Here is an 18,963-nt window from a genome sequence, read left to right on the forward strand (position 1 = left end):
TGGTGATTGCTGAATGATATTCTTCAAGTTTTAACGAAATAAACATCAAGAACGGTGAAAAATTAAAATTTCTTGGAACTAAAAGGATTTAAATTTGTTTTTTACTTTGCATTTAAAAAAAAGTTAAAATATTTTTTTAAGAACCACTATTCAACAGTTTTAACATTTTTTTAATGGTAATGCATTACAAGAATTAATGACAAGAAAATATGACTTACGAAAAAAACCGATGATAATTATGCATTAATTTTTTTTCATATTACTAGTGGAGTAACTAAAGCTCAAAAAATGGCAATATTAGGGAACCCGGCCGAACATCTTAGATTTTGATGATCTTTTTTTTCCAAACGTAGGTAATTAAAAATACTTTAAAGTCTATAGATTAAAAATTGCCAGTGTTGCCGTTTTGATTTTTTAAATTTAATTGTGAACAAAAAATTTTGCTTAAATTTCATAAATTAAATGATGTCAAAAGATTGTCTAGGAAATTCAAGGAAAAAAAAAATATATAGGAGTGAGGGACAATCTTCCATCGTTCAAGCGATAGATGCTATTTTCTTATTAATTGACTTCAAACACAAAAAAAATATTTGAACACAACGGCAACACCTACAATATTTAAATATACGTTTTTAAAAAGCTAGAAGCTTAGTCATATTTTTAAAATTAAAATTAAGTTAATGGAATGAAGGGCTTTTGAAAGAATGGTAATTGAACTCAGATTTTTGAAAAAAAAAAAAAAAAATATTGACAAAATTTTAACATGTCGTTTTTAAAACTTTTTCGTAATATAAAATGCATTTATTTTTCAAATTTTGTATGCCACATTTATTATGATTTGAAAGTATAAAAGGAAATGTCAATATGTGTAACAGTTAATGAAATAAAATTAAAAAGTATTTTATTTTGAAGAACTTTTTTTTATAGAGGATTTGAAAAAAAATTTAACTTATTTTTTTTTTAAAGTTCAACATTTAAATATAAAGTTATTTTTTATTTATTAGCCCTTTAAAATTCTTATTTGCCAAAACCTTTGAGAAAATCAATGCAAAAATTCTGTTTTATCAAAAAACCCATTGAAATTGAAGTAATTTTTAATTGTTTTTCAAAAGTGTGATATATATTACCTATTCTGCTTCGGAATTCAACTGATAATATTTATGGCCAAAAATTTTTTTAAAATAAATTCATACTTTATTAGAAAAAGTTTGGAAAACAGCTAATCAGAGAAATTATTAGGTTCCTTTAATATTGTGAAAAACACCATAACGAAGGACTAACACAAAAAAGAGCTAAGAAACGTCTTTTGAAGATTTTCCCTTTTGTACATAATTTTCTATCAGAATGTATGAATTTTTGTTTACTTTTTTGTGTAAGATACTTCTATTTCTTTACATAAAAAGTGTGAGATACTCCGACAAAAACTTTTAAACATTGAGCAACATAAACCAAAAGATGTATTTTTCATGCTTGGGCCTTATAATATCCCTCTGTAGGCACACCTCTTTTTTGCGAATTTGGTTTATACTTTTCCATTCCGCTAGAACTTTTTTCGGTCTCACTATTTCATAGAGAATCATAATATAAAATTGATGTAGAATATTCCGAGGAATTCGAATATTCTATTCACAATTCAAAAAAATGTATTTTCACCCTTATAAAGACACTTATATATATGGCAAGGTACAGAAATTTTAACTGAAATCTGTCTTAAAGAAGAAATTCATTAGTAATTTTAGAATTCTTAACTCAAACTTAACTTGACTACTTGTGGTACTTACAAACAAATAACATCTTTATTTTAATTTTACAAATTGTGCTTACACAATAAAAAAAAAATTATTATCAAAATACTCCTCAATGACAGGTTTCTGTACTTTTTTTCTAAATTAAAAATAATAGACCCATCTTCAAATAATATATCATCAACGCCCAACTTATTCGTTAACATTTAATTGACCAAACAAAATACAACTAAGCGAAATAATGTTGTATATACCTAAATTAATTTTATCAAGCTCAATTGTCGAGCTCTGTTAACAATATTATCTAATAATAGGTATTGGGACAGAAACCTATTATACACGTGCTTGAACTTTTAACTATAGCATACATATATTTATATATATTTTTTTTTCTCTTTATAAAACATACCAATTAACTACATGAATACCGGATATTATAGAACAACTTGTTACATGCCTTTCATTGGCATTCAGCTAGCAGACTGCTTGACGCTAGAGTAAAAAAAAAATGTATCAGTCTTATGAAACCATAGCAAATTACAATGCTGCGCTGTCTTTGATGTTTGTTTTAGATATTTTTCTCATCATTAAAAGACACAAGACACAATGAGAATTCAGGTGTAAAAATGAAATTTCTTAGCCAAAACTAATTCAAATTTTAAAACTTAAACAACATTTTCTTTTGTCCGAAATGAGTCTTCTGGTAAAGTAAAATGTCCTTCATTTATTATTTGTCCTAAAAATAGAATTTTCTAAGGAAATCATTCATTTGGAAGAAAAAAAAAACTGAAAGCATTCATTCATTGAACACCTTTATTGGCAGGAATGCAAATATTTGTGCAAGTGGCGAACGATCGAGGTTGGGTCATTAATTTCCGCCACGAGCAATACTCTGAGCAATAGAGTTGAAAGTGATAATTTATTGTCAAACTAAATAATTTTGAAACAAATTGCAAATTAGTTTAAGACAAATTAAAAACTTGTTTAAATGCGGTTGCATATCAGTTTCAAATCAGTTGCAAGATTGATAATAATGTCATATAGCTCTGAGCCTTGTTCTAAATTTGTATGTCAGCTTATTAGATGGAAAAATTAACAAAGTCCAAAAAGGTTTTTTTAGAATTTTGGCAAAAAAAAAATACAAACGATTTTCACTGAACAACTAACTTCAAGAAATACAACTCTTAATCTCAGACTATTATCAAAGAAATATTGTTTCTATTTTAAGAAGAAAAAATGTTATTCCAATTTGAAGGTAGTCATGCAAAAAGATTTCTATCGCTTTCCCAAAGCAAATGTACGTGAAAATTTTCTTTTGAAACTTTACAGCAATTTTTGCATTCCTTTGCATTGACGTGTGAGTTAGTTACTTATATTTGTTCCGATATCTGCTGTCAAGGCTACATTTGCAAATAAATCAAAAAATGATAGGATCTTTATTTTACATCGGTAGAGCGAACGGGGATGGGGAAAAATTAAATTGGCCATTACATCATCTTTTGATAAAAGTGTTAATTTATTTTTGAGTGCAAAAGTATCAATCTATAAGAATAGTTAGTTATCACAATTCTATTAGTTTTGTTTAAGATTGTTTTTGTGAATGCATGCACATTCCATTACAAAAAGTGTTTTAATTTATTTCATTTTTTATCTGATATAATACTCAAATAGATAAGATATGGAGTGTTATAGCTACTTGCAAATGGCATTGTAATTTATAGTTTGTTGATTTTATTATCAAGCGATAATCTTATTTACAGTACAGTATTTAATTCGATATCATTTGATTTTATCAATGCCTTTGAAGGAATTCATTCAATTTGTTTTTTTATATTTATTGTATTTTTTTTTATCAATTTTGATTGTTAATTTTGATTAAAAATTCTAAATAGGGGCATAGGTAAAATTTAAGATAACCAATTTTGAGAATATTATTGTTAGCCCAGCAGTCTATGAAAATAAGTTATCGATTAATTTACTTTTTTAATCAAAACCAAATGGTTTGAGATGTTTTTGGATTTAAGAGATACCAACTGACAAAAATGATTATAAATTATTACAGTGACTTAATCCGTAAACACAAATTAATCATCAATCATTGTTATGATGATTAGAAAGTTTATCTAACCTTGAGAAGAAATTATCAGTTTAAGTCCAGAAAAATTACGTGTTGGCAAAGACAAAATTTTGAATTGGTTGAACATTGGAAATATTTGTACAATACACTAACCACACTAACTGGGGTTCCAGAATGACCAAAATATTCCCATGTGGGTTATTTGAAATTTTGGGTTTTGACCATATCTCGGGAACTAATATTTTAATTTTCACTAGGTCATTCATTGAAGAGTTTAATGCTCTGTAGATTGGGCAGATTTTATTTTCATTACGAAGGTTTAACCGAAAAATCTTTCAAAACAATAATTACAATAAGTGAAAAATTTGAATATGAATGTTTTATGGGCCATTCTTATCACAAGAAGAATAAATAGCGTAGAAAGAAAAACAAAGAAAAGTTGATGAGAGGATGTGATTTTCTTCTTTTTAAAGGGTGAAGAATTTTCTTTTAGAACGATATCAAACTTTGAAAATTACATAAATTCACAATAGTTGGAATAAACAACTTGTCTAAATATTCTCAATTTTTCAAATCTATGTAGGTACATATTTTTTTTTTTTTTGATGAAAAGTATGGCATCTTTCGAAAAAGATGTTTTTTTTTTAACTTTCTCAAATTCATTACCTCTTATATGGCTATGACTGACTTTTTTAAATTGTTTAAAAACGCCAGTTAGTGCAACTGTTGTCTCCCTTTTTAAATCTTTTGAAATGATTTCCAATTGTTTGTTTAAAGCAGGTTTGTAAAAAAAGCATCAATTGAAAAAAAATGCATTTGAAATTAAGAAAAAAAAAACATTCTTTCAAATAAAACAAATTTGCATTAAAAAAAATGTATTGCAACTGAAAAATATTTGCATTAAAAAAAAATAACTGTTGCAAATAAAATAATTTTGCATTAAAAAAAAAATGTTTTTGTAGCTGAAAAATGTTTACATTAAAAGTAAAATTTTTTTTGCAAATAAAAATATTTTGCATTAAAAAAAATTAAATGCAAATAAAAAATTTTCTGCGTTGTAAAAAAAAAATTCAATGCAAAATGTGTGCATTGAATATTTTTTTTAATATGTATATTTCGAATTTCTTTAAATTTTGGAGATTTTACGATACAAAAGCTATTTCAACTATAATATTAAATCTAAGTCAAATAGTCAAAATTGTAAGAAATTCGACGAATATTAAAAACAAAATATTTTACGCACAAATGAAAAAAAAAATTCAATGTAGAAAATTTTTTATATGCAATAAATTTTGCATCTAAATTTTACTATAGAAATGAAACAACCGTGATTGAGTGAATTATTAGAAAAAAAGTTCAATAGTTCAAATAAATTTTTTTTTTTCGAAACAAAAAAAGTAAAAACTACTAATATTGAAATTCTGTTTTGACAAAAAAGAATGTTTCTATCTCAAAACAGTAGACTGTTTCTATATAAAGTTTTTAATTCTTTAATTTTATTTTAAATGTCATCGGTCACTGGGGCGTATGTGTAACTTTTTTTTTCCATTGAAAAAAAATCGTGAAAAACACGAAGTAATTGAACCTTAAAGTCCTCGATAGCAAATGATAAAGAGCTTATTGATTTTTTAATCTAGTTTTTAAATTGTTTTAATATTTCATTTAGCCCTGATTTTTCAATCGTCTATTAGACTATCAGAAGAATAAATGTCAATATAAAAAAAAACTTTTATTCCTAGGAATAAGCTCTATCTGAGGTTTATCTGACTATTGAAAAATTGTTTCTTAAAATGTGTTTCTATAGGATAGGATCAAAAATCCAATTTATTACTAAGTAAACTCAATAAAAAAATAGTTAGAAAATTTTTGCATTAGACATTTCAAGATATATTACTAGCATTAAAAATAAAATACATTTTTTTAAGAAAAACATACAAAAAAACTGCTTTATAAATATTAAGAACAAAAAAATGGGATGTCTGCTTATAAATACAAACAAAAAAAACTAATTTTAATGTTTACATTTAATAGTCCAAGATCCCAGGGCCGCCAGACATTACTTATTTTCTCAAGAAAAAAATGTATGGAATTACGTAGTGCTAGGACATACTATTAGTGAATGGATACTGGCTATCTTGTGCCGACGGCCATTTTACCACTAACAGGTGCTAAAGGTACGAAAAATACGTAGTTAGATTTCTTATTTTCTCAAGGCTGATTTTTATATATGATACTCAGGGAACTAATACATTAATTTTTGTAAGCTGCCAGACCCGTCGGATGGGCCTAACACCTTGCCAGACACGCATAATAGGAATCAGGAAAGTTAGATTTTATTATATGGGGGTCTGGGAAAAAATTTATAAAATATTTTGACTTCAGGACTCGAAAGAGTATCAAGACACGCGTCGAAAACCACATTTTGCACAATCGCATCCAGAATCATTTGGCCGCCATTTTGTTTTTTTAATAAAAATTGCAATTTTTCACATAACTCACGTATTTTTGAATCTACAGAAAAAAAATGTATTGCAAACTTGAAGATAATTTAATTTACTACAATATATGTTAAATTACTTTTTTCAATTATACCTTCGGTTTAAGAGTTAGGGTGGTTTTTTTTTGAAACCATATTTTCGTCATATCTCATTTATTTGAGCTTTTTTGAAAATTAACTTGAAGTAAAAGTTGTAGATCTTTTTATTACCTTCAATTATTACATTAACGGTTTTTGGATTTGACAGTCCGTTTTTGATCTGCAGGAAAAAAACTTCAAAAAGGTTCCAATTTTTTAATATAGGAAAAATGTTCTAGTACAGGGTAATTTGCATTAGATATAACAACAACCTAGGCGTGTAGGTTGCACTCAGACAAGAAAAAATCATATAACTAACACTGCCAGACCCATTCCGACAGCCATTTTTTTTTTTGCCAGACACCTTAAAGCTTTAAAAAAAAAAATTTTTTACTTTACTTATTTTCTCAAGCTTCATTTTTATACATGATACCCATGGAACTAATTCGTTATGAGTTTAAAGGTAGGTATATATTTTTAATAATGTAGTAATTATTGGTATTATTAAGCGTAAACATTTTACTTCAATACTACGGAAGACCCATTAGATTTTATTAATAACAAATCTAGCGAGCATTTGTGCGTGTCTGGTAAGGTGTCAGGCCTATCCGATGGTCTGGCAGCTAACAAAATAATTTTATTGAATTAGTTCCCTGAGTATCATGTATAAAAATGAAGCTTGAGAAAATAAGTAAAGTAAAAAATTTTTTTTTTTAAAGCTTTAAGGTGTCTGGCAAAAAAAAAATGGCTGTCGGAATGGGTCTGGCAGTGTTAGTTATATGATTTTTTCTTGTCTGAGTGCAACCTACACGCCTAGGTTGTTGTTATATCTAATGCAAATTACCCTGTACTAGAACATTTTTCCTATATTAAAAAATTGGAACCTTTTTGAAGTTTTTTTCCTGCAGATCAAAAACGGACTGTCAAATCGAAAAACCGTTAATGTAATAATTGAAGGTAATAAAAAGATCTACAACTTTTACTTCAAGTTAATTTTCAAAAAAGCTCAAATAAATGAGATATGACGAAAATATGGTTTCAAAAAAAAACCACCCTAACTCTTAAACCGAAGGTATAATCGAAAAAAGTAATTTAACATATATTGTAGTAAATTAAATTATCTTCAAGTTTGCAATACATTTTTTTTCTGTAGATTCAAAAATACGTGAGTTATGTGAAAAATTGCAATTTTTATTAAAAAAACAAAATGGCGGCCAAATGATTCTGGATGCGATTGTGCAAAATGTGGTTTTCGACGCGTGTCTTGATACTCTTTCGAGTCCTGAAGTCAAAATATTTTATAAATTTTTTCCCAGACCCCCATATAATAAAATCTAACTTTCCTGATTCCTATTATGCGTGTCTGGCAAGGTGTTAGGCCCATCCGACGGGTCTGGCAGCTTACAAAAATTAATGTATTAGTTCCCTGAGTATCATATATAAAAATCAGCCTTGAGAAAATAAGAAATCTAACTACGTATTTTTCGTACCTTTAGCACCTGGTAGTGGTAAAATGGCCGTCGGCACAAGATAGCCAGTATCCATTCACTAATAGTATGTCCTAGCACTACGTAATTCCATACATTTTTTTCTTGAGAAAATAAGTAATGTCTGGCGGCCCTGGGATCTTGCTCTATAACGTTTATTGAACTAATAAAATTTTATTTTTCACTTTTCTTTCAGGTAAGTGTGCAGATTTTGTTTAAAAAATAATATTTTGCTAATGGAGAGAGAATTTGCATAGCAAAACAAAAAAAAAAAAAAACATTTTAAAAGTTTATACAACTGAACGATAATGAGTAAGTAAACAATATTGAAAAGTGTGTAGACGATGCGAATCTACGCCAGCAAATTGACTTATTTAACACGTTTTTTGTATGTTTATTTATTTAATTTTAAAATAAATTTAAATTGCAATTTCAGCATTAATTGAAGTTTGTTTAACTTTTGTAGAACTTTTGTTTGAAAAAAAAATCAAACTACATATTATGATTTCAAAAATAATTCAAATAGGAATCTTTATATCTCGAACGTAAACAAAAAAATATCTTAACGATTTTAAATTTTAAATTTTTGCATAAAGTCAAAAAAATTATCTTAAATTTTAAATAACCCAACAATTTTCAATCCTTAAAATAATTTTTTAAAAAGCAATAGATACTATTAATTTATTTTAAAAATCAAATAAATTTACTTTATATTTACATTTCTCATTGCAAGAACTGGAATGCACATTAAAGTCAGATACCCAACTATCTTAACAAATAGCGCATTATTTAATTGATACCCCCCTGATGTCAGAATATTCTATATGAAAAAAGAGATAAATATTCTTTTAATGTATTAGTAAAGTTAAATAAAAATAAAGTCCATATCATGTAAATTGCAATAACTATAACCAATAATTACATATCTACATATTGTATATACACCTATTCTAAACCGGAACACGTGAAAAGCGAATGCACTTTCTTGAGAATTAATAATATAATAACATGCTTATTGTACCTATATTATATTGGACTAAGACGTGTTGTAGAGTGCATTCTAGAAACTTGAAATCGACTGATTGTCTGGGACGAGCGTTGAATTACTGTTTGTTGTATTACAAGATTTTAATTTTTTTTGTTAAATGAACAATTTAATAGATTTTTGTTATGAAGTTTATTTTTTATTGTATAAGCTAACAGGTCATTATTTAGTTTTATTGAGTGCAATATTTCGTAATAAATGTACAAGTAGTCTAACAAGGTGACTTCTAGAAATTATAAGTTTACCTTAGTAATATTTGATATGGTTTGCATTTGGATTTAGTTTCATGTAATTTATTTAACATGCACGGTTATTATGTTCTTTTTCACGTGTAATCCATTTAAATCAGGCATCTTATTATTTTTTTAGAACAATACCTACTATTATCGATATTAAATATTATCATTATGATGACGGTGTTTTGGATTTAAGAATTCGATAGGTTATATGAGTCGGTCATTAAGACCTATGCTAAAAATGTAAATCTAAATTTTTCTTGGCTACAAACTTCTCGCTCCGACTTACACTAAGCGAAATATGTTCAAAAATAGTAAAAAAAAAATCAATACAGAAAAAAAATCAATACCAAAATTATACAGGGTGTCCCAAAAGTATTGGATCAAACGAAATATGCTGATTGGGGAACTCTTGGGCTCTCAGAATTTGGTAACTTGTTCATCCCAAATCCTTACGGTTTTCAATTTAATGCAATTCTTGTGAAATTTCGAAAAATCCCTGCTTTGCAACAGTATTTTGCTTCCTGCGCCCATTATTGATTTTTGTTTTTTAAAATTCTTTTACAAAAACATTGCCAAATAATTAGGAACAATTAATTAATCAAAATATTTGTTATTCCATACGCCATTTCGCTGCAAATTAACTAACTATAGGCATGAACCTATAAATCAGCGTTATCAGATTTCGTTTTTACACCCAAACTAAAAATTTGCGGCCAACTCCCAGACTTTTAGCTGACAGGTTATAGCTGTAAGCAAGGGAAAAAATAATTAAAAAATGCACTTGCATATTTTATACATTCTGCTATGCAAATCTACCCAGGTAAAAAAGGCTCTATAGCACTTCGTCCACTCTTGGTCAGCTAATGCGGAAATCTGTTTCTAAATGGCTTTTATGTCATTCCAATCAAAGGAATTAGGAAGCATTTTGTGGAAAAAACGGGTCTTGCTAATACTGGATATGCTGTTCAAAATTTACAGCAATACACTTTACTCGTTGACCACCAATCTAAACAAATCACTGCTTAAGATTCAACTTTTCTACCAATAACTTGACCTAAACATTCCACAAACAATGTCACAAAATTAACGGTATATGGTACTAACCATTACTAATTGTTATGGCTTTCAGAATCAAAGATATGGTTTTAATCAAATGATATCTGCAATCTTCTTGCATCTGATGTACCTACTAAATATTTTCCACATTCATGTGACTCAGTCTAGGAATGCAATGCATTTATTATGGCTCTATCTAATACTGACCTTATTTTACATTGATCCGGTTTATTTAAAAACAAAAAAAGACTTCTACAGCCAAATGACTGTACCGAAATATACCTACTGTTTTTAAGGAAACTCACAGTTTTTCTCATTGACGAACTGTAAATGGCTTTCCTCGCTTAATACCTTTTTTTTTAAATTAAAATATCGGATTCAATTCCAATTAATTTTGCGCTTGTTTAACGAAGTGGTCATTTGGTTTTAATTTTGAACAAGTATTCGAACCAAAATCTTTGCCCAGAATATATCTGTTGAAAATGGACCTTCTGAATGGATAGCGTATTTTTTCAAACACTCATTCTTCTAAGGCGTTTCTCACCACAAATAAAATGTAGTTTCAGATGATCGATATTAAAATGGTCTCCAAAAAAAAGCCTTCTGAAACATGGGACATTCCATCGTCAAGGGTGGGACACTTGTATTTACTGTTTCCTTTTCAAATTCCAAACATAATTGTACAAATTTTATACAGACTCTTAAAAACATAAAAAAATTGTTGATTACTTTTGAACATTATGAGGGTATTTTCTGCTGTCACGGAAGGGACAAAAATAAAACGATTTTGAGAAAAGGAATTTACTTGCAGGATCTATTTTTTATTGAAATCCTTTGACTTAGTACACAAAACATTCGTAACTTATATAATTAAAATTTAATTCATATTAAAATGATATTCTTTATGTACATAAATGTGTTATATAAATGTCATGGGTGGGACATATTTTTATCTCGGATGGGACACGTGTGAATTGCTCTGCAAGAAACGAGTTTTCTAAGACTAATTGCATTTTTATAAGCTCAAAATATTATGCACTTTCGACAAAAAATAATTTTACAAAATGTTTAATGTGATTGATAAAGAAGTTTTACAATATGTGTCTTATTTTCTAGAGATAATTTTCTGTGTCATTTAATTTTATTGTTCCTTATTTTTAGAATTTTTTTTTCTCTATTATTTGTATCATTAAAATTGCAGTTGATATTCAGATCCAAATGCCAAGCTATTAGCATTTTTATTTTCAATAAATCAGCCCACTCTAGCTTCATAATAGTATATATATTTCACTTTTGTTTACACAAAATCGAAAATTGCATTTGTTGCACAAAATGCGAAACCTTCTTTTTGTTTTTTTTTTTTTATTTTAGAAATGAGTTCATCACATGCAAACTGCAATTTGTCAGCCACTTGCAACCTGAAAATCAGCCAACTAAAAGAAGAGGCACTCATTCACTTATTGGGAGCTATACTACTCGTGTTCAATCACTATCATCATCAACATCGTCGTCATCGTCATCCGAAGCCATTCTCCAATATCGTGGTGGCAATTCTCCATTTTTTTTTCAATTCTTTTTTTTTTTTGTGAATTTGCGTATTTTGCTACATTCACTATTCCGTTTGCACCTCAATTGGTTTCTACTTTAGGACAAGTATTGTTTTTTTTTTTTTTTTTTTTGGTCTTTGTTGTAGAAAAACTATCGAGGTCTTCATAAATTAAAATCAACATGATGACGATGTTTGATGGAATTGGCTATTGATAACAAGACAAAGAATTTTTTTTCAAAGTATTCGTTGAGGAATGTGTTTTTGATATTTTTTATTTTCAAAAGTCTTTAGGGCTTGAATTAATAGATTTAGCATATTTTACTGCAAAAACGTGAAACGTAGACCTTCGTTTTCCTTGTTTTCTCATAATTTTGTGCATTATTTTGTGCTTATTTTCCAGAAAAAGTGTAATCTTTGTTTATTGACGTCGTCTTCTTCGTCAGTCGTGAAGATCAAATGTTAAAGTTTCACTCGACTGTGAATATAGAAAACAAAAAAAAAAAAAAACAACAAACGCTTTACAGATCATAGATGACGCTGATGGTCGGTGGCGACTACGTGTCTTGTCAGTGTATTTTAAAAAGCTAATAATCGAATAATTTGCAAGTCACGATTTAAGTGAATGCAAATTTTGAATCAATGTGATTTCAATGTGAATCTTAGATTAAAAACACACATTTTTAGATATTTGGTTGGAAAAATGGAATTTATTGAGAATTTTTGAAAACAAACTTTTAAAGTGAAACTTAGAGGGATTAAAATGCAGATTTTTCGTAGATTTTATCTTTTTTTATTGGAAATGATCTTGTGGGAATTATACTTTTTTAACAATGACCATCAATAACTGTGGTTAAAAGGTCCTACAATTGAATCGCAAATAAGAACTTGTAAAAGTCTACTTAAAAATTGGTTCGTTTATCCTTCCACGATTGTGGCCAATTTGAAGTTTTGTCTAACAAGTTCTGCCAACCAACGCCACCGTTGCAACGGCTTGAAAACACCGTATATAATAATAATTTGATTGAGAACGTTGAAATTTTTCCACTCGAAATATTTTTTTCGTGCGGAATTTAAAAAGCTATTGTTAGTTTAATTCTATTGGAATAACCATTTTTGCTAAACTTGTTCTAGACCAAAAATTAAGTGAGAAAATAGCTATTGATAACCTTGCATATTACCTTACTTGAACAACTTTTCGCCCGAAATGAAACTCACAATAGGTTAGGTTAGGTAAGGTTATATGAGCTGAAAGTTGATTTAGTTATCGTCAATCTAGATCCTTGTGATATCCCGAAGTACTGTAACTTCTTGAAAAAGTATGTACATATATACCTATGAATCCTAAGGTGACATCGCCATCATGGATATTTGTGTAGCAGAATTTTTCACTGCCAAGATCTCGGCTTGGAAGACACTGCTATGATCGGGGATACTGAAAGAACTGTCAAATTTGAGGTTTTTTAAGAAGAAAGCTGCACCAACTCCAGTATTTATTTTCGAGCCGTCAGTGAAGATGCTAAGATTGGACTCATTAGAGTAAGGTACATTGTTTTTTCCAATCTTGTCTGTTAGGGAAGCTGGTATTAAAAGTATTGTTGAAGTCTAAGTTAAGGGTCATGTAATCTATACAGACGTTGTTGTCAACGCATTGACTATAATTCTCCAAATGTTGGTTTGACTGATTCGAAGGGCACTTTTTTCTGCTGATTCTTGTACAAATAAGTCTAAGGGAGTAAGGTTTAGGATCGCTTCTAAACCCACGGTGAATAGAAATCCTAATAGTCTAAGAGCCGGCAGCATATTTTGGCAGTTTTGATATAACCGAAATTCGAGTGTGCACATATCTAGATATGCACCACAGTATGTCAACGGAACAAGTCTGGCAGTGATCTTTTTCAGCTTTCCCTTGCCAGACGCATCCAAAGTGCAGCAAAAAATCAATTTTTGGCGTTTTGGTATAACCGAATAAATGATACACCAAAAAATCATAAAAAATCCCCTGATTTCGAATCTGTGGGTACCGCAAGTTTCTTTTTCAGCTTTCCCCCCGCCAGACCGCTTTAAAGCATTTTTAAGTGCATTTTTCTAATAAAAAACCTAATTACTTATTTTCTGTTAGGTATAACCGTATGATGGTAACAAATTAATATTCTATGTCTATTCCAGGTCTAAAAAATATAATTTTTAGCCAGCTATATTTCCGCCTTCCCTCTGCCAGACGCATCCAAAGAGCAGTCAAAAATCAACTTCTGGCGTTTTGCTAGGTATTACCCCAATAAATGATACACCAAAAAATCATAAAAAATCCCCTGATTTTAAAAATGTGGGTACCAGAAATTTTTTTTTAGCTTTCGCCCCGCCAGACCGCTTTGAAGCATTTTGAAATGCATTTTTCTAATAAAAAACCTAGTACGGGAAAGTTAGATTTTGCTATATGGGGCATGGGGGTTTGGGAAAAAATCCGAAATGCATTTTGTCTTCAGGGATTAAAAGAGCATAAACCCAGGGATCGAAAGAGTATAAAATAACATTTTGTACAACCGAACCAAGAATCATTTTGTTTGTCCCTATACAAAAAAATGCAATTTTTTGAAGTTTTATGCCTACAGATCGAAAACGGTCTGTCAAATCGAAAAACCAATATTGTAACAAATGAAGGTAATTAAAAGATCTACAACTTTTACAACAAACAAATTTTTTAAAAAACGCTCAAGTAAAAGAGATATGACAAAAATAAGAAAATCACTTTTTGACGTGTTTAAAAAAAAAACACCCTAACTTTTAAACCAGAGGGATAATCGAAAAATGTTATTTAACATATATTGTAGAAAATTAAATTATTTCAAGTTTGTTTTTTCTGTAGGTTCAAAAATACGCGAGTTATGTGAAAAACTAAAATTTGTATTAAAAAAAAAAATGGCGGCCAAATGACTCTTGGTGCGATTGAACAAAATTTGGTTTACGACTCGTGTCTTTATGCCTTTCGAGCCCTGAAGTCAAAATGCATTTCGGATTTTTTCCCAGACCCCCATGCCCCATATAGCAAAATCTAACTTTCCCGTACTATTGAGATACCTTTTTGGGCGTCTGGCAGAGGGTAGGCTGAAACAAAACTGGCTTAAACTTACATTTTCTAAATCAGGAAAAGGCAGAGAAAGTTAATATTTGGCCATCATATTGTTACTCTAAACAAAAAAATATTATTTCAATTTTATAAGAAAAAAACAGAAACTATGTGTTTTTTCTATGGAAAAACTTGTTTGGGAAACCTTTAAGGGCGTCTGGCAGAGGGAAGGCTGAAAAATATCTAGCTTAAACTTATATTTTCTAAACCAGGAATAGACATAGAATTTTAAATTGTTACCATCATACGGTTATACCCAACAGAAAATAAGCTATTAGGTTTTTTATTAGAAAAATGCATTTCAAAATGCTTCAAAGCGGTCTGGCGGGGCGAAAGCTAAAAAAAAATTTCTGGTACCCACATTTTTAAAATCAGGGGATTTTTTATGATTTTTTGGTGTATCATTTATTGGGGTAATACCTAGCAAAACGCCAGAAGTTGATTTTTGACTGCTCTTTGGATGCGTCTGGCAGAGGGAAGGCGGAAATATAGCTGGCTAAAAATTATATTTTTTAGACCTGGAATAGACATAGAATATTAATTTGTTACCATCATACGGTTATACCTAACAGAAAATAAGTAATTAGGTTTTTTATTAGAAAAATGCACTTAAAAATGCTTTAAAGCGGTCTGGCGGGGGGAAAGCTGAAAAAGAAACTTGCGGTACCCACAGATTCGAAATCAGGGGATTTTTTATGATTTTTTGGTGTATCATTTATTCGGTTATACCAAAACGCCGAAAATTGATTTTTTGCTGCACTTTGGATGCGTCTGGCAAGGGAAAGCTGAAAAAGATCACTGCCAGACTTGTTCCGTTGACATACTGTGGTGCATATCTAGATATGTGCACTAGAGTGACCGCAAGAAATCGATTTTCGAAATTTGGTCGGGGGAACCCCATAAAATGTTCCGCCTTTGCAGATTTTTAGATAGCCAAAATTTCAGCTCGATTGGATAACTCTAAATGGTGCCGACACTCGCTCAAAGTATCAAAAATCTCTGTTTTTTCACTGTTTTTCGAAGAAAATTAGCTCTAGCTCCCAAACAGATCGGGTTATTTTCACTTTTTATATATTTAATTAAAGGTAGTGTTGCTACACATAATTCAGATGCTAAATTTGTTTAGTTTTACTAAAAAAGAAAAATTTTGTCATCAATTTAAATTTTCAGTACTTACCTCAAAAAGAGCTGAAGTGCAAACTCGATTTAAAATGAAACTTTTTTTTTAAACTGTTTTATTTAAAAAAACGAAACATTTAACAGAATTCTAAGGCTGTGTGTGAATTGCGTTAAATAGTTAACACTGTGTAAAATTTTTGACACTATTGAGGTGAACAAAAAAATTTCAGCTGTATGGCTTATTGTTTAATATTTTTCTCTGCCTCTTTTCTGCTATGAAACTCCTTTTTAATAAAAAAAAAAAACAAAATAAAACCATCTGCAAAAAAATTTAACTCAAATTTAACCAGGTCCCAGAGCCCAATAAATTTTTAACAGCTGAAAATTTTTTATTCACCTCAACAGTGTCAAATATTTTACACTATGTGAACTATTTTACACAATTCACACACGGCCTAAAAAACAAAAAAAATAACATCGTGTTACATTTCTTATACATAATTAATGAAGTAAATACTAAAAAAATTTAATCAACAGATTTACAAAGTAGTTTTGGAAGCATCAGGATACAATTTTCGGCACTCACTGACTACTTGAAGTACATATTGTTTTTGTTCCTCATCTTCAGTTAAAAGGTTATTAAAATCCGTTATTAATTTGACTCCTCTTTCTGTCATGTCATTTACGACTTTAAGTGATTGCACTTTTTTAAAGCCTTCTTTAAAATGCGGGTTTTCGGGCCAAAGATTTGGAGGTTCTTTGAGAAAACTTGTGTCTGTTTTCAATCGGCTGAAAAAGTTCAATGTTTCTTTGTTCACAATATTTTTTAACCCTGCTGTGACAAATTGTTCATCTTCATGTGTCTGTAGCTTTGGATTTACTTTTCTGTTGGTTTCCGTTTCACTGGTTTTCAAAATTATGTTGGCCGTTTCTAATTTTGTTCGCCATCTGGTAATGTTAGGTCAAAGAACGCCAGACCTGCCTGCTCTGAACTCAAATACCATAAATGGTTTGAGAATTTAGCAAGAGCCTTCTCTGAAATATCTTTGTCTATCTTGCGGTATTCAATGCAATTACGCAAAAGATCAAGATCTTGTTTAGGAGCCAGATAAGCTCTTGGGGCATTAAACCAAGCAAAAGTTTTTTCTTGTTGAATGTAAGTTTGATTTTGAAACTACAAAGTCAATTGGATTTTGCCCTAGTGCTTCTATTGTAGCTATAATTATGCGAGAAGCATTTCTATCAGATGCCTTACATCGATCCAATAACAAAGAAAGTTTCATTGTTAATAGCTCTTTCACCCCACGACTATACCTCATACTTTTGCTACCCGAGGGCCCAGAGATCCATTCTATCCCAATCCGCAGAATAAAACAGTTAAAAAAAAGTTAAATTTTAAATCGAGTTTGCACTTCAGCTCTTTTTGTGGTAAGTACTGAAAATTTAAATTGATGACAATATTTTTCTTTTTTAGTAAAACTAAACAAATTAAGCATTTTAATTATGTGTAACAACACTACCTTTAAAAAAATTTATAAAAATGTGAAAATAACCCGATCTGTTTGGGAGCTAGAGCTAATTTTCTTCGAAAAACAGTGAAAAAACAGAGATTTTTGATACTTTGAGCGAGTGTCGGCACCATTTAGAGTTATCCAATCGAGCTGAAATTTTGGCTATCTAAAAATCTGCAAAGGCGGAACATTTTATGGGGTTCCCCCGAAAAAAATTCGACAAAAATTTTTTTCTATGGGAGTTGCGGTCACTCTAATGTGCACACTCGAATTTCACTTATATCAAAACTGCCAAAATATGCTGCCGGCTCTCGGTCTATAATGGGACGCTAGAATGTTTTCTTCCGATAGAATAATAGCCAAGTTGAATATCTATATCGATTAGTACAAAATATTAACCAGTGATTATATTTATCCATGAGAACGCTGGGACTACCAGAGCACTGAAAGAATCATTGAGTTGAATTCCAAAATTCATAATTTGTTTTACAGTTTAAATATCTTAAGATCGCCAAATCCCCTTCTAACTACCGCCACAAAGTTGATCATTCTCAATCAATGTTGTCGTGCTGTTTCAAACTAGAAATGCTCTTAATTTCATTTTATTTATGCATCATATTGGGCATTCTTAATACAATTTTCGGAGAAAATGAATTTGAATTCAATTGAACTATCGAATTTGAGCTATGCAGGTGATGTTACCAACAAAATAAATCCAACCATTAAAAACATTCAAGTACCTTACAATTTTAGTTAGTTTTAGTTTTTTTTGACTCATGAAAATAATACATAAATTATACAAACATTTTGGTAATTATTTCTAAAAGTCTTTTGGTTTAGCCGATGCCTTCTACCAGACTGACATATTTTGCATTCAAGTTTTGATTATATTTTAACATATTGTATACATTTTTGCTTATGTTTAAAAAGTTCATTTAAAATGCAGTTTCTATATTTTAATGCTATTACAGTGGAATTATAAAGTACTTTACAGCCACGAGATCCATTTAAAATTTTAAGAGTTTCCTCTAAATCCAATGACTGAACGAAAAAATAATAAACTCGAAATTCTTTTAAAACGGGACAGACAGCTATAAAATGAAACACATCTTCTCTTTCATTACGGTTACATAAAGTACATAAAATTGGTAACTCAAAACGGTGTGGTATAAAATTGAGGTTTAATAGCTCTCCTCATATTCGGAAGATTATGCTTATTAATTCCGTTGAGTGCTCTTCTTCTGTGAATTCTGAGCGTCTTCCATGAATTTTTGGTACATTCTATTTCCCGTTTTCTTCAGTTATTCATCAACTTTTGGCTTAAGGGATTCCACTTGCTCTTCAGCTGTAATTGCCAAGTTTCCACTACATTCCGACACGCCAGCTTCTTCCACTCAACACATCTTCCTTCAGTCGACTATAAGTGTACCTTACTC

At 29.7% G+C, this 18,963-nt stretch overlaps 1 protein-coding gene across 7 annotated transcripts in view; it reads left to right on the plus strand.

Moving 5' to 3' along the window:
* LOC129905136 (protein bunched, class 2/F/G isoform) overlaps nt 1-18,963 on the plus strand; it is a 232,052-nt gene that overhangs the window by 131,156 nt on the left and 81,933 nt on the right. The window contains exon 4 of one of the 7 annotated variants that reach the window (XM_055980536.1): nt 8,081-8,099. The exons of the other annotated variants lie outside the window; for them this stretch is intronic. Coding sequence (XP_055836511.1) covers nt 8,081-8,084 — 4 coding nt within the window. The 3' untranslated portion in view covers nt 8,085-8,099. Of the gene's footprint in view, nt 1-8,080; nt 8,100-18,963 lie in introns of those variants that run through there. 7 annotated transcript variants of the gene reach the window in all.

The sequence above is a fragment of the Episyrphus balteatus genome, chromosome 1, assembly GCF_945859705.1.
Source record: "Episyrphus balteatus chromosome 1, idEpiBalt1.1, whole genome shotgun sequence".
Classification (NCBI taxonomy): domain Eukaryota; kingdom Metazoa; phylum Arthropoda; class Insecta; order Diptera; family Syrphidae; genus Episyrphus; species Episyrphus balteatus.